Source organism: Bombus vancouverensis, chromosome 9, assembly GCF_051014615.1.
Source record: "Bombus vancouverensis nearcticus chromosome 9, iyBomVanc1_principal, whole genome shotgun sequence".
Lineage (NCBI taxonomy): Eukaryota > Metazoa > Arthropoda > Insecta > Hymenoptera > Apidae > Bombus > Bombus vancouverensis.
Window position 1 is genome coordinate 6,509,541 of NC_134919.1, and position 22,537 is coordinate 6,532,077.

General features: G+C 38.0%; 1 protein-coding gene across 7 annotated transcripts in view; it reads right to left on the reverse strand.

Moving 5' to 3' along the window:
* Window positions 1–838: 838 nt before the first annotated feature.
* The window catches only part of cut (homeobox protein, cut), a 167,336-nt gene continuing 145,637 nt past the window's right edge, over window positions 839–22,537 (reverse strand). For 3 of the 7 annotated variants that reach the window (XM_033345978.2, XM_076621618.1, XM_033345986.2), the window contains 4 exons: window positions 9,794–10,148; window positions 8,294–8,954; window positions 7,116–7,389; window positions 839–6,772 (listed from right to left, as the gene is read on the reverse strand). In XM_033345978.2, the coding sequence (XP_033201869.2) occupies window positions 5,082–6,772; window positions 7,116–7,389; window positions 8,294–8,954; window positions 9,794–10,148 (2,981 nt within the window). In that variant the 3' untranslated portion in view covers window positions 839–5,081. The remainder of the gene's footprint in view (window positions 6,773–7,115; window positions 7,390–8,293; window positions 8,955–9,793; window positions 10,149–22,537) is intronic. The other 4 variants (XM_033345983.2, XM_033345980.2, XM_033345982.2 and 1 more) reach the window with 4 other exon arrangements.

Genomic DNA, 22,537 nt, shown 5'->3' on the forward strand with positions numbered 1-22,537 from the left:
AAACAGAAAAATCGATATTCACAAAGGAATTTCTGAAATCTTTCTGTTTTTAAATTACCGCTATTAATATTTTTAATTAAATGAAATTGGTTTTTAGTACTGTTGCGATTGTTAGTATACATATTTTTCCCTATATTTTAATAGGCATTATCGGTTAAATGATTTTTCAATATTTAACATCTAATAAGATTTAAAAAACGTAACAAATTTTTCTTATTTAAAAATATTAACAATGAAATTTAAAAGGAGGGATCAATAGAATAAGCGCAATACAATTTGCAATACAGTCCTTTTAATTTAGAAATTCTTGAATGGAGACACTGATATGAATAATATAATCATGTACGTATATACAATAAAGAGAATTTTCCATTCGTATTGTGTTTAAATCGTATTATTGCGTGTCTAACGCTATCGCGGGATTTAGATCGATGTAGACTGTTTATCAAGTTTCCCTACCAAACAGGAATTGATTAATCTGTACACCAGTAAGTCGTAGCGTTCGAGACATCGAGTGTTGTGTGTATTTCTAAATATTCCATATGTTTTCATTTACTAATAATTTATTAGAAAATTTCTATCTACATTCGAGAAACAAAACATGTAATTCGCAAAATTACTGTAACATTAATCACTTTCTATTAAAACAATTCGAATAGTTTCGATGGTTTAACATATATTACAAAGCCTCAAATCATTCTGTTACCATATAAAAGAAGATTTTTACATAAATATACGCTCGATGCCTCTGAAGATGCGATTTCTACAAATCTGCCGTAAAGGAATCATCGAAGATTCTCGTAGACCGAGAGATTCAGAATAAAATTTCCCACGTGTCTTCAATACTTTGTATACCTTATTTATTTTTCTTTTTTATCTTCGTATAATAATCATAAACGTACAATTTAAAACAATAGTGCTCGTGTGTGAGTGTGTATGTGTGTATGTGTATGCAATGTACAGGATAATCTTTAAGCTATAATACAATTTGAAATGAAATACAAATCAATAAACTATTACGTTAGGTAAACCTTCTCTCGTTTCGTCTCGTGTGTGTTTTTTTTTTTTTTTAAATACAATTATTTTCACTACTGAAATGACAATGTCCTTTCTCGGCATGTAATATCTCGCTCCTCTCGTCGCTATTTTACCTTTTTTTTTTTTTCTTTTTGTTTTCTATCCCCGAAAATTTGTTACTCATTTTTTGATCATTTCGCGCGTGGCGCGTAGAACACGCGCGTTGTACAAGAGCCTCGATAACCGTTTTATTATTTCTCTGTGTTTCCTTATTTCACTTTTGTTTCCTTTGTATCTCTTTAATGTTTCCGAACCTGCCTATCTACAGAGTTTATCTTTACGATTTTTATTCTTTTTTCTTTCTCTCTCTTATTATTCACGTTTATTTTTCTTTCGTTCCCTCCTATATCTCGCCGCCGCTTCTGTAAAATATTCATTATTAGGTTTACGATATGATTTTCCCTCCTTTCGGTGGTCCTTTATGCGACCCCCGCTCGGTTTTGTCCGCGCGAACCTCCGCGTTCAACCCTATATTACAAATTCCTCAGCCGAAGATCGCGAATGATTTTAACTTCGTCTAAGAAAGTTACCGTTTACCGCTTAAATAATTAAAGCTATCTGCTATCTAGAGTCTATTCGGTATCTACAGAAGAACCTATATGCCTCGCGTCTCGTTCGAATAAACAAGAGAAAAGAGAAAAAATAAACCGTGAAAAGAGAAAGGTGGGGGTGTGGGTGGTGTAGGTCTTTTTGAGGGCAAGAAAACAAAGGCGAGTGTACCATGGCGCTGATCGTCGCCGGAAGATCCGGTTACACGTTTTGTTTGATCAGCTGCGCGCGACGATCGGCGACGATCGGCATTTTTTCGCGGCAATTTCGACGTCGTAACCTAACGAGATTGACGATCGATCGGACGGTCTCATCGGGCTGAATCGATTTTTCACGGCTATTTAATACGCGTTTCTCTTTACGTTTCCCTTTGTTACACGCTCTTTATATATATATATATATAGTTTATTGATTTGATATTATCATGTTATCATTGTCTGTTATATTTGGATGCCATTGATGATGATCGTCGGACAGCCCCATGCGACGATGGTCGATGTCATTAAGTTACGAACAACGATGACATAATAATCATGATAAAAGGTAATAATAATAGCGATAGCAGTAATGATAATAATCGTAATGACAGTAATTGTAATAATAATAATAATAATAACGGTAGTAATAGTAATAAAAATAATAAGAATTAAAATAATAATAATAATAATAATAATGGTAAAATAATAATATTAATAATAATAACGTGAAGAATAATGAGGGTGACACTAGCGATAATTAGCGTTTAAAGATGATGATAATAGCGTTTGTATACAGTTTCACACTATTCCCCCGATGGTTATAGATTTCACGAAAAAATGTAAATCGAAAAGAAAGAATGTCGGATCACTGGTCTCTCAATTAGCAATGCCCTTTTTTGTTTAAGTGTTTTTCTCACTGGTTGGCTGTCTCGATCGCACATCGTCTTTTTTTCTTTTCACTCATTCGCTCCCTTCCTTCCATTCGTTCATCCATTCGATCCCTTTTTTCCTTCCCACTCTTTCACTCTGCTATCTTTCTCACTCTCTTTAGCCATCGTTCGTTTAAATTGCGGACTAGAATTTAATCGAAGATTAAAATTTAATCTGGTAAATACAAGTTTGATTCGTAATATCGAGGATAATTTTTGCCCCTTTCTCTCACATACAAGCACACGCATTCACCCTCACTTCCTCTCCCTTCTCAGGCATCGATAGTGTACGGTAATTTTCGTAATTATGTTCACCTGTCGCGCTGCGTGTAACAGCCTTAACGCCGCGTTTCCACATATCTCTCTCTCTGTGTGTGTGTGTGTATGTGTGTACATATATAATATACACATATATAATATACACATATGTATATATATATATTATATACGTTCGTACATTTTAAAAAGGGACTACCCCTAAAATTTGTTGTTCAACGACCACCGATTTTATACCTATCGTTCGATCGTTTAATTGGAAACGGGGCGTTAAGTGTTCACTATTCGCGCCCTTAGCTCTGTGTTTGTGAATATACCGCTATTAGAGAGTTAAGTGTGGTAATTAAGTATAATATACAAGATCATGTACGTGTAATGTTTCGCATGTTCCGAGTCTCTTCTTCTTCTCTTCTCTTTCTTTCGTCGTTTTTTTTTTCTTCTTTTTTGTACAGCTATTTACATGTGGATGCGAGCTTTACGGTGCCACCGCTTTATAACGTCCGGTTTAAAGATGCCGGCGCATCTTCATCGCACAAAAGAAGGCCTCCGACCTCCCGGCACATCGCTCTAATTTCTCTCTCTCTCTCTCCCAGTCTCTCAATCCCTTTCTCTCATTTGTTAATTTCTCATCAATTTACTTTTATCATCGCATATAAGCTCTATCACATTGGCTTTAGAAGCCGTGTCGTTATCGCGATAAGAATTCGAATGGTAATAAAATAATACAATATAATCAATAATAATATTAATAATAATCATCGTAATAATAATATTATTCAATAATAATAAAATAGCAGTGATAACGTAAGCCTAATAATACATTAATAATTGGTAGTAACTGATAACCTCGATCACCGATCGCTTTGTATAACTATCTTTCTTACTCTCCCTCTTTTCACAAATTCTCTAGGCGGAAATAGAAAGAAAAACAACATAAACAACTATATATTCGTAAGTGGACAGATTTTTTTTTTTTTCTTGCTTGATCCTGCTTTTTTTCTGCTTATCCATACGAGAACAGCAAACGAAAACCACGCGCGTTGAATCATCAAAAAAAGAGAAACAAATAAAATACGAAAAAAAGGATAGATATAACAATACTAACCAGTTCTACTTAAGGGATTGACGTTTACTATTCCAGGTTGGCGGACAAGCAAGAAGCAGGAAAAAGAGCGAGAGGACACGTTTTCCTTTTCTAAATCGTTGCCTTATTTTTCTTTTTCCTTCTTCACGAAAGATGACGCGCCTACTAACCGAACAGACAAAAAAAGGTACGTAGTCGGAGAGCGGAGTGTAATAACATTAACAGCTTAACGACTATTGGGATAGGAGAAGTGTATAAACAATATAACATGAATCACAATTATGCAATAATTATTAATCGCTCATCTTCGTCGCGTAATTAGATAAAATTAATAATAATTTGATCTAACAACTCTCTGGTTACTCGTAGATTGCACTCTATGAATCCGGGCCATTTCCGTTTTACCGATCGATCATCATCGTATTCTTTTATTTCTTTACTTTCCTCCGGTTCTATTTCAATCTCTTCCACTGTGTTCTTCATCTCTTTATCTTTTTCTAACTGAAGCCAACTCTCTCGAGATCCATCGAAGAAAAAACGGAAGCGGCCAGGGTTTCCTCGGATTTTTTCGAGCGAATGTGCGACGAACGCCTTTTGCTACTCTTTATCCCCCAGGCTATCCAGTCGCGTCACAGTCTTTTAACAATTACGAATTCGCCGAATACGTAGCAACTGTGCACACCATCACTAACCCCTTTTCTCGCACAGATACCACGTGTGTGTTACGAAAAACAGTTCTGTTCTTTCTTTCTTTTTTTTTTTCGTTTTTTGATTGAGCTCCGTCTTCTTTGATAAAGCAGCGTGTGTCTGGTTGTTTAGTCTTCGAAAAAAGTTCGACCGACAATTCTCATACACTGATGCGTCTTTTGTTTCTTATTTTTTTTTGCGTTTTAGTTTCTTTTAATTTACCATTTCACGTATCCTACTTTGTATTTGCCTCCCTATTGATAATGCCCTCGTGGTAGGCAGGAATCGACCAACCAGGCCTGGTCGAATCCTATGACTGGTTTTTTTTTGCTCTTTCTTCCTCTCTAAGAACTTAACTAGGCCCGCGGTCCACGCGGATACGGGGACCGTATGCGACTCGCAGCATCGTTTTGGCATGTTTCGACAACGTCCTCACTCTTAGCGTTCCCTCTTTGATCCTGTGAAAGTAACGATATCACGACAAGAGAGACAGAGAGTTCCTTAATAATCCCACGTTTCCTCGGGTTCGTGTTTCACCACGCTGTCCTTGGGACTCTCATCGGTGGACTGCTGCGTCTGTTGCGTCGAGGGTGGCCTGGGCGAGGTCACCGGACTGTTCTGTCCAGACTTTGGACTGGGCAGAGGGCTATCTCGGTCCTGACCGTTGTTTCCAGACACAGAAGACACGTCACTTTGCGCGTCTTCCTCGTATCTGTCCTGTACCGGAGTCGGTTCTACCCTAATCGTTTCTTCGGCTTCTCTCTTAACGCCGTAATCATCCGTTTGCATCACGCAGACACCATTGATGATCACTTCGTCCCCTGTTCTGGCTGGTTCCTGCCACTCAGGATTCACCCACTGCGGCGCTGCAGGTTTTCTTCTGTTTGATCTGACAGTGGCCGGTGCTGTAGGCGTTTCCGCCGGTTCTCTCTTTATACTCCCCGCAGATCCTTCCGAATCCTCGCTACCGAGATTGCTCATAGCGTCTTCCACATCCTCGTCCTCGAATTCTTGGTTTGGCTCCCTCTTCAGAGCGTTCATAGAAAGATCCAGACCGGAACACTGTTCCTTGAGCGCGTTCCCTACTAAGGCAGCCAGATTAGGGTTGAAGTACGGCGTGTAAGGCAGAGGCACGTTGCCCAAGCCTAGTCTCTCTTTTTGGATCTCCAACAGTCTTTGGTTTAACAGCAATCTAAACTGGACTGGGTCGAATGGCTGGCCAGGCTCTCTTGGCGATTGAGGCTCCGGCTGACCGTGTGGCGTCTGCTGTTTCAGTCTCATCCGATGATTGTGAAACCAGTTGGTTATCGTCCGCGAGGATAACGCTAGTTCACCAGCGAGGAACTCGATGGTGGCCACGTTGGGATATGGATCGAGCGCGAAGGCAAGCCTCAGAGCTTCTTTCTGTTCTTCGGAGAAGAGGACTCTTTGCTTCTTAGCGGAGGCTGGTCCAGGTCCGGGCGACGCTGCGTGATAGAACTCGGCCGTGTCGTTACTCGAGGTGTCGGAACTATTATCGTGACCTGGCCCGCTGCTACGCCTTCTTTTGTTCGCCTCTCTACGCTCGTTTTTCAGCGCCTGTAATCGGTCCACGTTGTGCGCATCCGATAACCACAATTGCATTCTTATGAAAGGTTCTCTGCCCTTTATGCTCAGCATATGCCATGGCTTTGGTTTGCTGAGTAATTCACTGACCGAGCCTTGCGACAGTCCGAGCACAGCCTCGCCGAAGATCTTCTGGCCGATATTATTGGCAAGCAACGCTTCTTTGATCTTCGTCGTAATCGTCTGCGTGTCCAGATCTTGCGTCAACGCGGCCATTTCGTATACACTCGGCGAGATATGTGGATGAAGACCACGGAGAGGTGATGGGGTCATTTGGTGATGCGGGGAATGAAGGTTCATCTGCTGTTGCTGTTGCTGCTGTTGCTTTTTCTGCAGTTCCTGCATGCTGAGCTGAGAATGGGGATGATGAGGTCCAGGCGGTGTCAGCATCATTGGCGGTGGTGGCTGTGGGTGTTGAGGGTGTTGCGGACTCTGTTGAGGCGGACCAAGCTGCATTTGATTCTCCTGCTGGTGTTGCGCTGCCGCCTGAGCCGCAGCTTGCGCCGCTGCTTGCGCCTTCGCTGCGTTCTGTAGCTGTTCCTGTACCAGTTTCGTCGGAGGCATTGGCTTCATTGGTGTTCCACAGGCTGCAAAAAGAAGAAAAAGAGACGCTGAAAGGTGATCGCTCACGAAACTTTTGAGTTATAGTCCGAAAGCTCACTTTGACAGTCGTCAGTTGCTTCGTTAAGCTGGGATTAGAGAAAATCCCTCCTTTAGGCTTAGAATTAGCTTCCTTCATCCACAAACATATCTTTCACTCGTTCGATTTCACTCAACGCATGTTCTTCGTATTTTAGTTTTCTTTTTTGCTTTTTGTTTCTCCCGTTTGCTTTTTTTTTTTTTTTTTAAGGCAGCAGCATTCGGCACACAGAGATATCGAGCTCCCAAACTATGTTGTTTTTAGTAAAATAACAAAACATCTATATTGACCTGAGTTAAACTTACGAGGCAGGCCACCGTAGCCGCCGGTCCTCATCAACTTCTCTGGCGCGATCTTGTATTGGCTGGCGACCAGTTTGTGCACCGCGTTATCGTCCTCGAGGAACATCTTCATCCTGATGAAGGGCTCGCGGCCTTTCTGCGTCAGCATGTGCCATGGCTTCGGACGCGCCAGCAGATCTGACACGGAACCCTGCGACAGGCCCAACACGGATTCACCGAACAGACGTTGCGAGATCGAATATTGAGACAACTGCTCCTTCACCTGCAAAAACGAATTTTTATTCTTTATTTTATTATTTAATGTCGTTTTTAGGCTAAGGAACAATTGCTAGAAGAGATATAGAGACTCTAACTAGATTGAGTCGAACTTTAAACAAGTTTATAGACTTATAACTCATATATTTCTTATATAGGGTGTTTCACAAAACTGGAAATGTATGATGTTAATAAAATGGCTATAGATAGAAGAGAGGCTATAAAAATAGTTCAGAACAGAACGTTTACTGTTATAGATTCTCTACGTGTTTGTGCATCGATGTATCTGAAAAGTACGAACGAACTCTTTTTTGCACTTTTGTCTATTACTTTTGGAAACACTGTTTGATTTTTCCTTAGTCGAAGGAATATCTTGTTTAAAAGCTTCTTATATCTGGTGATATATATATTGCCGTTTGAAAATTAGGGATCGTCCGTTCGAAACATAGATTACGTGAATTATCAGGATACTTCGAATTTTAAGTAGATTTACTTGAAACTTGCATCAAAATTGTGGCAAAAATAATTCGTTAAACGAAGCGACGGGATCACTGCGACAATAAAGTTATAGTAACTTCCAGAATAAAATACCAGTGAAAATCTTAGCGAAGTGACGAAATTTACTGATGATTAAGTAACGTTTCTTTCACACTAAATGAAACATAACATCATAAATTAATCGAAATATCAAGGTTGTGAAGAAGTTCACTGGCGAGGCACAAGGGAATACCCGGCAAAAGAATGCAGCAAATACGACAATAAAGCAAAGACGATATTTCCTTCCTGATGCACACGATTGTGCGATGCAAGCGAATAATCGAATTATCTCTAATCCCGATCTGTAACCTTCGAACGGCATGCTTGGAGGACCACCTCCAACTACTTCTAAACAATGTTACGATTCAACTTACTCTCTTAACAATGTCCTCTGTGTTCAAGTTATTGTACAAGTCGAACTGTTGCTGGGTAATGGGAGGAAGTACAGCTTTCAGTGGCCTCTGGTTGGCCGCGTGGTGGGTAGGCGTGGACGGTTGACTGATCAGACTATTCGTGATAGAGGCCATCCTCTGAAGAGGACTGGCCGCCGCTGCACCCGAGAATTCCTCGCTAGGTGTCATTGCTGGTGGAAGAATCGAGTTGCCAAGCGGCGAACTCGCGCTAGATCCACCTGGCGTCGATTGGGGTGCGGTGGTTGGTTCCTGTTTTGGCCTGACCAACGAGAAAGCACTTCCTGCGTGTCTCATCGCTTCCTCTATCTTCTCTTTCTCCTCCTCGGACACTCCGTTTATCATCTTATTTCTTGGATCGACTTTACCGAGGCTCAGATCTTGGACACCACCACCGTTTGTAGCGAGATGATGTTGCTGAAGCGCTTGCTGCTGTAGAGCCAAGAGGCCAGGCAGGCCAGGTAGTCCTGGCAGTCCTGTCAACGAGGGATTCTGACCTGGTGTCGCGTTCAGCTTCTGTAGCTCACGGTGGTACGCGTCAAGCGCCAACCTGATGTCCTCCTGCGTCCGCTCTATACCCTGAAGACCACCTTGCGTGCCGCTGAAAAAGTGCGGGAACATCGCGCTACAATTAATCGAGGTCGCGTGCTGTCCTCAATAATGATCAATCGTGGCGGCTCGCTTGACAATAGCTGCGCCCTGTAATCCGAGCTTTCGACCAAAAAAGCCCGTGTTTACACCTGACATTTTCGTGTTAAGCAACGAAACAAATATAGCTAGCATATTAATTTTAGCCGCATACGTCATCCGTTCGGCATAGTTCTCTGTTGCTCGGCCGCGATCCGCCGTGACTCATATGATCTATGGGATGCGCTACCGGTTCGCATGGATAGCGGCCTGATGCGCTATCGAACATCTTTTAACATGGTAACGTGTGTGCTTTTACTTTTTACTTATTCTTAAATTGATTATGTTTCTTGCTTTGATTCTTTGGACTTATGTTTTCAGATTCGCGAATAGAGGAATTGAGTAATGATGAGAGGTGTTGACGATACGAGTCACATTCTTGGCACACTGAATATTTATCTTCACGGAGAATTATTAATTCGATGGAGCTTTTAGTTTTTTGCCGGAAGAATAATTTTGTTTATAGATTTTGTTAATGGAGTTTCATTTCAGGAATAAATTTCTCGTGACAAGATAGGGTTGATAAATAGTGGAATTGTACTTCTAATTAAAAATGTTTAGAATGTATATGACCAACTAAAGCTATATCAAATATCCAAATTGAAGTTCTTCTTATGATATTCAATAAACGAAACAATATCCTTCCTTAGATCTCTTCAATTGTGTTCATAAAAATACAAAATTTAAAATCGAATATTTATATCTATCTCTAATTTTCTTATTTTCCAATCAACCCAGCAAGTGATGGCGATACGTTTTCATTTGTTCGGGCCTCACCTGGAAGAGAACTCTCTGGGTCCACGTAGATCCTCCACCCTTCTTCCCATAAGTTTAGCCAGCTCCTCCTGGTAAATCCTGACTACCTTTTCTTGCGGAATGTCATCGTTCTCGTATTTCTTCAGTCTCCTATTTTGACTGTCGAGCCTGTCTTTGTTAAATGGGCTCGGACAACCGATTCTATTTGGACTTTTGCTGTCCGCGTCGTTCGACACCTCGTGCTCACCCCTCATCTGTAGGTGGCCCGATTCTGAGAGGATATGCGCCAACCTTTCGTCACTCATTTCCGGCGGACCACCTTCCTGTGGACCACGCGCGAACGCTGGCATTCCCTGCTCCTTGCCTGAAACATACTCTACGGGTGAGGCACAACTTGTGGTGCGTTCTTACTCGGTTTGGTCTTATTGGTATGTAGAAAATGTAGAAAAGATGCATTAGATTAAGATATAAATAGAGGTAAGAGGCTGGTTTCACTGCTTGGATCCACGCTCTGCTTTCTACTGTAGATTTTATTAGGTTTGTAATACGAACCGTTCGCACGCCAAATTCGTTAACTCCAGTTTTTGAAAATTTTGAGATTTTAGCGCTAAAATCATCGATTTCCTCTACATTTCGTTTTGTCGAGTTAATTGGCGAATTAGCGATTCATATATGTGAAACGTCCATTTGCTTTGGTTCTAGTTAATTTACTTCTGTTTTTTTTTTTTTATTAAAGTTTGTTTATCGATGGAAATACCTGGTCTCTGGAATTTTTTATCGATATAACGTTCCTAATATTACTTTTGCAAAGTATTTAGCGGTGTAAGTACATATAATAATTGGGAATTTTGCAAAATCTTCGAAGCTTTATTCCATTTGCTATTTTACAGGTTTGTATCGCTGGAAGAAAATTTGGAAGATCGATGGCGAATAGTAGGATGATTTTATCTGAAGATTTAAATGGACATTTCGCATGTTACAACCTAATACAAGACGTAGATTTTACAGAAATCCTCAAAAGCTGTTATTCGTTTTACATCGTTTGCATGTTAATGTAAATTATCATATTGTAAATCGCCTCTTGATTTACTTTTCCAATACCTTTTGGATGAAGTAGAAATCGAAAATAACGCTACATGTCTCTCCAAGTTTTCACTGTTTCATAAATGTTAGGATGTTTGAAATGATAAATAGTAGAAGTCGATGGAACAGAATTATATCAAAAATTAAAAACTACGAAATTAAGACAAATAATAAATAATCATTTTAAACAAAACAATAATTACAAGAAGCATTTTTATACAGCCAAGAAACAATTTTACTTAGAAGAATAAAGAATTAACGATCGTTTCTGGTTGAGTCGAAAAGAATGCCAGAACGAACAGGTTGAAATTCAAATTCCCTGGTGATCAGTGTCTTTTAATTTCGTCGGTTACGAACGACGTTCGATAAGGAAGAAGCAGACCCACGAACCTAATCAGATCCGAGGGTTGATTCCACGTTCGATCGAACGTGGATGCAATTAATACAAGCAAAATCAATAATACCGGCTCGAAGCCGAAGGCAGAAGCATAACCCAGCGACGATAATTAAAATATCCTTTTCCGAAGCCTCGCCCTTGTGGCCTTCCCTACTCTTACACGTAGCCAACAGTCTACTTCTCGTACGTGTTTCCTGTCTAATTGACCAATCAGCCGTAAGATTCAGACGAATGAGCCATCGATCATGTCTTTGATTGCTTCGCTACCTTTCTGCTCTCTCACTCAACCAAATATTCTTGCCACGGACGTGTTTACGGCCGAAAAATGGAAGATGTTACTCGTTAGGTAGATTAGGGAGAATCATGCGATGAAAACTTCTTTAACCAGTTACGAGAAGATTATACTCGATACGTTGGACGTAGATAATTAATAATGATCTTTTATCATTTTTTATTCTAACGTACGACATGTGTTGACTAATTTGTAGAAAACTTGAATTTCCGTGTATTCCTGCTAATTTTTTTATGTTAAATTTCACTTAGAACCGTATTATATTCAATATCTCTTGAATTAAAATTTACTAGCTATGAAAATATCAGAGTGAATTGCAAGAGTGATTTTCCAAGTGATCAAGGATATAGGAAGCTTAAATTTTGTAGTAATTTCTGTTTTCGAAATAAATTATAATTAAATATAGATTGTATTTCGAGCTTTCGCTATAGATCAGCAAACAATTATTGGAATAAAAAAATATATTATGAAAAGAACTTCTAGAAGTGTTATGCTATGTCGTGTATCACTAAATCGTCATCAGCTTAAATCTAGGTATTCGTGTAAAGGGGTAGAAGAAAGAACGTTACAAAATTAGTTTCAATACTTTAACTCAGCTCTGAGGAAATTAGATTCAATGAATTTAATTGTATCGTGAAAATAATTCTTAGAAAATCATTCAAAAGAGATTGAACTTTGTAAACGGTGTCATTGCTTGACTGTTTTCACTTTGATATGTTTCACATGACATAAATAGACTGTAACTCTGTTATTTTAAATACTCTATTTTCTATTCAGATCTACCGTACCTCGTTCTACGAACCACTAGCTTTTGTCTCCTTTTCACGTGTCTCGACAGTGTTAAACTCAAACAATCCCTGAGTATCGATTATACGATATTCGAAACACAATGTGCCTCTTTTTCCACATTTACCCAGAAACGTATCGATTATTAAACAACGATCTACGTTTCACCGTTTTTAAAAACATCCATTTCATTTAAACATCTAATCTGTTATTTAGATCTCTGTTAATTAAATCGATCTAAACGGTGCACAGTTTCAGTAGCGAGTTCGTCGATGAAATAAAATACCTTTGTCATTTGTATTTTTTTTTTAACACAAACCGATCTATATTTCACTCCTAAGAAAAAAGAAAATCTGCTTTAATCTCGTATAAATGAATCGGCTCTTATATTATACTTCGCTATCCATAATTTCCATTGTAAATTCGTCGATAAAAAAAGAAACAGTTCCTCCTTTGCTTTGTTATTTGCAACAGAAACTGATCTATAATTCACCTCTTTGCAAAAAGATGCCTCTTAATCTCGCCATACGAACGAAACGAATCTCTCAGTTTCTACACTTTCGATCGTAAATCCGTCTATAACCGAAAATTTCTTTCCCTTTTTATTTATAACAAGAATAAGTACAGTGTCGAATGCGGAACGCAAGAAAGGAAAGATTAATTGGTCATTAAGGTCGGAATGTAGACGGCGATCCAAGAAACCGATGTTGCAGTTATTGCGAGAATATTGGTCGACGGGAAATGTTTCAAGAAATCGACAACGTTGGTGGGTGGAAACATTACGGGGACAATGACGACAGTCGAGGTTCGTTCGGTGCTTGTGAAGAATCGAACGCGACGTGTACACACGATGCTGGTACGCCTGTATTGTCTCGTGATGTTTGAATTCGTGCCAACGGACTTCGACTTATGCCAACCTTCTTCTCTCTGTGCCCATACGACATTTTCGTGGGACAACTGCGGCAACCTCTTAACGAAAGAATCGGCTGTTTACCAGATTGATTGGCAATGGCCATTGAAATTCGATCTGTACATTTTGCGATCTTTCGGCAAATACATTTCCACCTATATTTACAGCTACATTTTGTAGTTGAAACGACCCACTGAAGACGACTGAAGTTTCACTAGCTTCTTTATGTCGTCATCTTTTAAACTTCTCTCTTACAATTCCACAATATTGCGTCGGATAAAGAATAATCGTGCGATTTGTAATTTGTACAAATTGATTGTAAAGTTTCATCAATTATCAAAATTGTTACTGTTATGCCAGGTAACTTAACGATAGACTGCGGATTTTTCTGCAAATTCGTATTTCCACGAACACAATTCGAACAATAGGTACAATAGATTGAAATTTGTTTTACCTGTCAAATATTACGTTACGAAGAACAATACGTTTCGGATATTTTACATCTTTGTGTATATCATGTGCATTCTATGCATTTTGGTATCTGCAAATTTCGTAACGTTTCACTAATAATATCGATTCAATTACATGTATCGCAAGGGGTTTCTGATAGCAATTTACATCATTTCCAATGTTTAGTAATAGAAACTGAAAATTCCAATCAGAGTAACGTATATATGCAAGTGAATTTTCCATCGAATCTTTGGTTGCAGTTCACGTTTTGCGTCGCAGAAGAACGAGATACGCTTGCGTCTCGGATACATCGTTGTAACGATGAACAGATCGGTGAAAAACGTGTTTTCAACTTGGTTACCAGCAGAAAAACTTCGCCGAGATAAAAAGAATCCAGGTCGTTATTATGCGTTGCTCCTTTTCCTGTAAGCGGACTTTTTGCGGTTTACACTGATGAAATTGACATTATCGTTATCGAACGGAATGGTGATTAACGTATTGCGGTGAGAACAACGATACTTCGTAACATATTACGTATAAAGATTTATCGTGTCCAATTACCACAAAGTTCCTGCATTAATATCTTGTTCCTTACGTCGCATCTATATTCATAACATCTATATTGGAACGTGCGTCAATATCTTATCAAACTGCGCGTTTAAACGCATCAAAGAAAAATTTCTATTTCAAATGTCGGTAAATACGTAAATATCATGATTATTGTTAACGCGATAAATATCTCATAGTTTCATATTTCATCGACGCATTTGCTCGTGTTCTAAAGCTACATCTACGATATGAATTTACGACATACTTTAAATCTACGAAACTTTTTGTTGATACTGGGTGCATACGGTTGAAAAATATTAATGTTAGTTCAGACGAAAGACGATAAGTTTTTCTTTATTGAAAGAGCTAGAAAACATAAATTTATAGAACCTTTTTACCTTAACAATGAAGAAATTTCCAGGAAGAAGAAATCATATGAGAATACTGAAATTTATTTAAAAAAAAGACGCTAATAGCATTTAAGAAACTCTTCACGCTTTGATCTGCTTTCACAATTGCTTTACATCAAAGTGGATCAAAGAAACGTCTTTGTTTTTCCTAGGAAAAAGATATTTGGAAGCCAACTTTTCCATTTTTCACTGCTTAAACAACATTCACGTGTCTATCAGAAATTCGTAATTATAGTAATTACATAAATACAATTCCGTGAAAATTGGAGGAAGAGATTTTCTACAGCCCTATTTTCTAATTCACAATGTCTTCGGTGTTAACTTTCTTTTCTTCTCATAAGCGCTGAACGTCGAAGTAGAGCCAGCCTGAGCCAATTAGACAAAGAATAATCTAGGTGTCGCGAGCTCGTTGTTTCCGTTGCTCACGCAGTCTTGCCACCATCGTTTCTCCCGGATGATGAAACGTCACGGTTCGTTCGTTCAGATCGCGCCAAGGCATCAAAGGCTCGTAAGAATCGTCGAAAGAAAGAACAATCGGGCTCTGGTAAGGACAATGGCCAAACCGGATAAGAAATCCATATTACGCTTTACCTTTTATCCTACATTCCATGGAAAATATTTCGTGATAATTACGGCTGCCATAAACAGTAGGCAGGCCATGAAATTTGTTTTAAAGCTAATAAATGGCGGTGAACGTTGACAATGGCTGATTACAAAATTTCGGTACAATTTCGTGAGAACCTTTCAACGAATATGACGTACCTTAAGAAACGAAACGATTGTTACGTGGAACGCGTGTTCCCGATTTATGTTCTCGACAACGAGAATTCTTACGCCAGCCGCGATTGTTGGCTGACCCGTGGAAAGTACACGTGTCTATGAGGTCGATAGGAATCAGAAACGATGAAAAATAGGTTCTCGAGAACTGGCGTTTGCTAGTCCTTGTATTTTTGGACCGCGAACAATGGTGTCTTGGTTGAGAGAGGAGAATAGAACAGGTTGGATATCGATGGGAACTCGGGTTAAGGTTCTTCAATGATTGCGATTTCCTCTTCTTTAGGATCGAAAATTTAGATTCCTTTGTTCAGATGATTAGATTAAATTCGGAAACGTTAAGAATGATAGAGGAAATAGAATTCTTTGGACTGTATATAGTGTGGTTATTACTGTTATTTTTGTGTAAAAAAATTGGAAATGAAATTGGAAATTAATTACACGTGTTACAATTACAGTAATAATTATTTCATTAAAGAAATCCATTAGTTATTCAGGAAGGAGATTTAAGACATTGCAAATGCACAGTATTGGAGAAGAGGAATGGAAGAATATTTAAGGCAGATTCGAAAAATAATCCTTGTTTCGAAAACCACGATTTCTTAATTGTATCGCATCCAAGTAAAATAGCAAAGATTTGATCACGAATATAATTTACTTGTACGAAATGAGAATTCATATAATATCGATAATATCTCGAAAACGATATATCTCAAATGTTTCCTGTATTAGTGTTTTTTACTTTAATATTGTCTATGTTTATTATTTTGTTTCGATGTGATGTAATTGAAAAATCATATTTCCTGAAATAAAAATCATTACTTGTTGAATCTGTGATTCTATTTTGACAATCTAGCCTATACCATAAATTCCTTCGAGTAAATGAAAGAAGAGCTTTTCACGGTTTAAAAATCACGGTTAAAAAAGTTAAAAAGAAATTTCCACAACTGGTAAGGAACGGTCGGGTTGTTTTTCAAGATGCACCTTAAGACCATGCAATTTCCGTGGACTCGAACGACCATAAGGGCAATACGGTTGTATGAGCGAGGCGTCAGGAGGTGGAAGGATACAACCGGGACAGAAAATCTGATAAAATCGCTATATGAACCAGAGTAGCCTCGCTAATGAACGTAACTCTTTCGCGTTGCGCCGGTTCTACGTGGCTCTTTCTCGCGTACACGCGCAAGATGTGCGTGGCTGCATATAGCGCGTTTAATTGACGGTGAAATACGCGACTGCGAGGCACCGACGGGGGTTCCTTCTTCGAATCGAGCTCCGTAACAACCTCGAGAACGCGTTGTCGAGAACGAAATTCGGAATGGTCGGCCTTGCTCGCGGAAAATCATCGTCCAATATAACTCGGTGTCTGCTCTTAATATATTATGTTCGTGGATATGTAATGTCCAGACTGCGGATTTGTATGCACTCGTAAGAAATTTGAAGGTGCAAAATTGCACAGAGTGCGCGTAATGTGAGAAAATATATAAAATATCCAAAGTATAGTACTTTCTACGATACTTGGTATGTAAAATAATTTATAACCGAGGTTCTCCTCTTTTGATTTTAGAATATGAATTAATCTGTGAAACATGTAGCTGCGTAAGAATTCACGATCTAGTGATATATCTCTCTGCTGTTCCAATTTGTTGAGTCAATATTATATAGTAAATTTTCTTATATCTTCAATTGCTACCACAAAATTCTGTCTTCGATTGGAACTACCAGACCGTTTAAATGGATCGTCTTGCTGCGTTTCATAATGCAGATCTTTTCATTACGAATATGTTTATGTCGATTAATGGACATATAAATAAATAGTATACTTGTATGTTCTTTTGGTAGGAGTTTAAACTTTAAAAAATGCAGCAGAATTTTCTAGAAACATAAGAAGATTTTCCAATAAAACAAGAAAACTTTCCAATGGCTTGTTTGTTAAATATAGAAATAGTAGAATGTTTGAGTTGCGGAATGATTAAGTTTGATAGTCGGTATAATGATTTAGTAGAATGTTTGGACTCTGGAACTAATGATTTCTTCAAACATAAAATAACGAAATCAATTAATCATGGTCAATTAATCAGTGGAAATTTTATCGTTAGCCTCTATAAGGTAACTAGCAACAGCAGCAAAAGTAATTTATATTTCAAACTCGAACCATTCCAATCAATTATAATTTTCAGTGTTCTTAGGCTTTTTCTGGTCATTGACTTTGATCTAAGAAATTGTCTGTTCGATGAAACTCATTGTCAGAAAATTAACTTAAACAGCGAAGATTTAGTTGAATTTTCGTAACTAGTTCGAAGAAACATTATCTCGAGGCAGTAATTAGAGAAAAACCCGGTTTCCAGCGATAAATCGTACGCAATACCGTAGAGACTGGCAGCGATCGAGCCGATCTTGTAACGTTCCGATGCTTTCACGCAATTAAGGAATTAAAGCGTGCTATTAGAAAAAAGTAAATAAGTAAAGAGAGAAAAAAAAAGACGATCGTCGTATAGTTGTTACTGTACGAGTGAAATTCAAACCGACTTTGAAAACTGATTAGAAAGCGTACACGAGTGAAGCGTGAACGATTCTCGATACCGATATATTTCAGGCGAAAATCATGGTTCTGATTATGTTAAGGAATTTGAATCATTCACGAATCACGACTCTTTCGAATCTTTCAGCTCTTTCGTTCATAGTCAACTCCTACGCAATCGGATTTCGAAATCGCAATCGCGCACTCTGATAACGTTATCTCTACCGGATTGGGTCAATGAACGTTACGATCGAGCGTTTTAATTAATACTTGTTTCAGTTACGACCTTATATAGAAAATAATTTCCAAGAATGGAGTATCTTTCTCTAAAAATTTTTCAGAGAAATGAGGTACTTATCTTCTTCCTTCTAATATTTTTTCTTTTTGTAAATGGTGGAACTTATTTCTTGGTTTGTTTCGAATTTGATGATTCTCGTTGGCGGGGCAAAATTTAATTAGTATCGATTAATCAATATGAAATTTCGAAGAAACATTTCATGTAAAGGATATAGAAGAATAGATATAATGTTAATTATTTTCAGTATAGTAATTAGAATTTTATTAACGTTGAATCTTATTTTATAAATATTCGTTCCTTCTTCCTGCGAATCCGATCGGCTAACTTAAAAATCAAAACTTCAATGGTGCACCGGTTTCCTGTGTTTTACATCTCATTTATTTACGCGGTCTCGCGGCGAAGAGGAAATAACAAGCATATTTCAAGCCGTGCAGTAGAACAACTTTACAATTATAATCGCACAATTAGAGTCCTATGACCGTGGTGATGCATATCCGCATTTCGATAAACGGATCACGCTCTAAAGGGTAACTGAATTAAAAAGAATTCCAGTGATTTCAGATAGTTCGGGCAACGAACGTTGTCAGTATTAAAACCGGCTGAATAATGAATCGACATCAAAGCAAAGAGTGAAATAAAACAGATAAACGGCGCGCCGGTAATTTCATTGTTTTTCCGTAAAAATGATAAATGTCGTGATCGAAACGTATTGGGAAAATTTCATTAGTCGATCTTTTAATCGACTCTTCTTTATTTTTAATCAAAAGATAAAACGGTAGAGCAGTTTTAGAGCAACGGACGATTTTTAGAGTTTAATCTTCACGTAATATTTTATAAATTTTTATAATTTTTCAAGTTCGATGTTTATAGATTAATTGTTTGTAAGTATTTCTCTTCTCTTGATATTCACTCTATAATTTTTATAGATTTACATGTACAGAACAATCATTCGTAACTTTATTCGTTGTGCTTATATATTTTTGTATATTTGTGACGAAGAATAGAAAAATAATGCAACACTCATTTTTAAGTAACTGAAGTAACTAAAAAGATATGTATGTAACGAACATGGAAAAAGTGGTTCTCGAGATTTCAGAAGAAAATCTTTGCCAAACAATTTCTACTAAATTCGTATCAAGAGTTTGATTTAACAACAAGTCTTATGAGACGATCTAATATATCAGCCGAGAAGTTGACGGGAGATTAGCGCGAGCTGTACCTGAAAGAAAGAAAATCTCTCGATAAACAGCGTTGGACTAGTACCAACTATCTTCATTACGGTAATCGCGTGGTGCGTTGCTCTTGGACCAGCTTAGATCAATTGTATTGCACCGCTCATGAGCAATAATAAATGATGTCCGAACGCGCTTCGCTGAATAGTGGGCCAAGATCCAGGTATATTTGTCACAGCATTAGTAAAGTTCACGAGATTTTTACGATACAGTTCAGTAAATATTTATTTATAACTGAAGATATTTGCTCCCAGATGGCGGCTCCTACTTGTAAAATTGTTATCTAACGGTCTACGAAATTAAGAAATTATATTTCTAAATGATTTGTGAAGCATATCCAGTCTTGATATAATAATTTTCTCTCAAATTGTCTAAATTACTTAATGTTTGGCAAGCTTTGAAATAACTATAATTAATGGAACTTTATTAATATACAGGATGCCCTACTCTTTTTCGTAAAATAATGCTAGTATATTTTATATTATAAAGTTAAAAATATAAAATGACAATCGATATACACTTTATTATTTTTATGAATAACAGTGAAATGACCTGTTCTTAAATTATTTTTTTACTCGTACCTTTTCAATCCTACATTATCTGTTCTTAAATTGTTCATTTCCCTCGCAATGATACAATTATGAATGGAAGATAAATATATTTGTATCGTTCAAAACAAACGTTTAATTAATTAATTAATTACGAATATTCCGCATCGACTATCTATTAAAACACGAGTAAGAAGACTAACTCACCGTTGGAAATATTCTTTGTATCAGGTCTTGATTTAAATCCATCAAGAACTTATTTATTGCTTTTAAGTATCGTCTTTTCAAACCGAAATAAAGGCATCGATTTTTGCCCATAAATCACCACCGATTATGGAAGTTTCGAACAATGCCGCAGGTACGTTTATTGAATTGAGAAACAGCCGACGACTCGTCCGTCCGTAGCACAAAGAGCTCGTTGCAACCGTGAACAAGAAGTTGGTGCAATAATTAGCGATTAAAACGTCCGTCGAAGCAGCGATGACGTTACGTTTGTTCAATATCGATGCCACTTATCACATAATATCGATGGTAATTACAATATAATATCGATAAAACCTGGTACGTTTATTAATCATTCTTTTATTAACGAATGTCTATATTCATCCTCGGTTGAATGAATATTTATGAAAATATTATAAAATTGATTAAAAAAGATGATAGACCGTTTGTCCATGTATCTTAAGTTCTCGATTTCTATAGCTCAAATTCTACCACAAATCTCCTTTATTTCATTATTTCGATGAAAACGAAACGTCTAATATTTTTACAATTTCCTCTTAATAATTTTGTTATGATAGACTTTCTCCATTCGCTAGTCCCACAACATTTGACCGAATATTTAAACACTAACCATAAATTCAACCTCAAATAATAAAAGAATATCTCATGAAAAGATTCTTCGGAAGACTCTATTTTTCCAGTTTCAACAAACAAAACATCAACTACCATTCTTTCTCCGATTAATACTAATACCAATTCGGAAATTCAAGGTACCTATGTTACACGTTACAAAGCTTCTCGCTTGTAGCCGCAATTTTACAGACAGCACATGGTCGTTCTACGAGTCCCCATTTTTGTCGCATCGTTTCACCCCTCCCTCTTCCCTTCACCCTTCCGCATGATCCTCTTTCCCTTTTCCTTCTTTCCTGGTATTTCTTTTTTTCTTTTTTTGCCGCGCGATGCACATGATTATCGTTGTCGGCGATTCGACGGAAACCGACAATCCATTGATGCACGACGTCTGCGTCGACCTTTTTCCCTTTCCTCCTGCTGGAACCTCGTCCGGCCATGCATTTATCCGTGGTTACCGTATATTTTATACGCGGTCGTTTGATATTTCGCGCGTCGGACGCGGATACCCCATTATGGCAACCGTACATCCTCTCCGCGCAGCCATCGGTATTAAATAATATTTACAAAAAGCAAAGGGGAGAACCGATCGACATGGCCGAATGATAGGTGGCCGGCAGAGTTACGGGAGAAGAGGATATGGTTTAATAAGTGAGACGAACAGTGGTTCGACGAACGTGACCTTGTAACGATAAAAAACAAGGGACCATGTATCCCGAAGTGATTCATGTCACCGGGCACCGGCGAAACGCGAATGTTTTATGACGGAACACGGATTTCGACGCGCGTGCACCACCGTCGTAATGAATGTTTGCATTGTTTTCGCGCCGACAGATGGACGTTTCGCGGTTTTCGACGCTGGTTCATGGAAAAATATGAAGAATCGCTCCGAAGCGTGTAATGCGGCTGGAAGAACCATCCTAATACGGGATCGCGCGGCGAATTTTTCATCCATATTGACGCTTTTAGAAGATAAACTGTTTTTGGTAAACGCGAGGATTTTTTTTTAATTCTCGTACGATGGAGCTTCGAGAAAGGTTTGGGGAGACGGTGAGTTTGGTGGAAAATACTTTTGTGTAATATGAACAACAAATATTCTTAGGACGTTGAGTGGGAAAGTACGATGATACTTTAAGTTTCAGGAGTTCTGTCGTTTTCTTGTTTCTGGTTTCTAATGATGCGCCGTTCTCTACGTGCGTCGAACGCACGACGATTTTTAATTGTTTATTTTGTTAACGAGATTAGGTTAGTTCAGCAAAAAGGTTGAGAAGAGCGAGGAAAAGAATGGACACTTTCTAACGATGAAACTTATACAATGACCCAACAAAGAGCAAGATATTTGAAGTATACCTATAGTTGTATATTATAGGATTCAGCAATAATTATTTGCAATCGTTGAAACGGTATAAAACCAGATGTTTTAAAAATAGAGAATAATGAAAATTTAATTTCGGTATCTATATAGAACATATATTATATCTACATTAGCGTACGATAGTGTTAGGGCAATAACATTCACTTGGATCTCTTTCTCTATTATTACAATAGCTTATACTACATCGACACATACGTTGCTGCTAAAATACGCTAATACATCCAGATATTGCTATCTTCATAGCCTTAATTACTGGAAATTATTAGTCCATTTTCAAAATCTTCGATC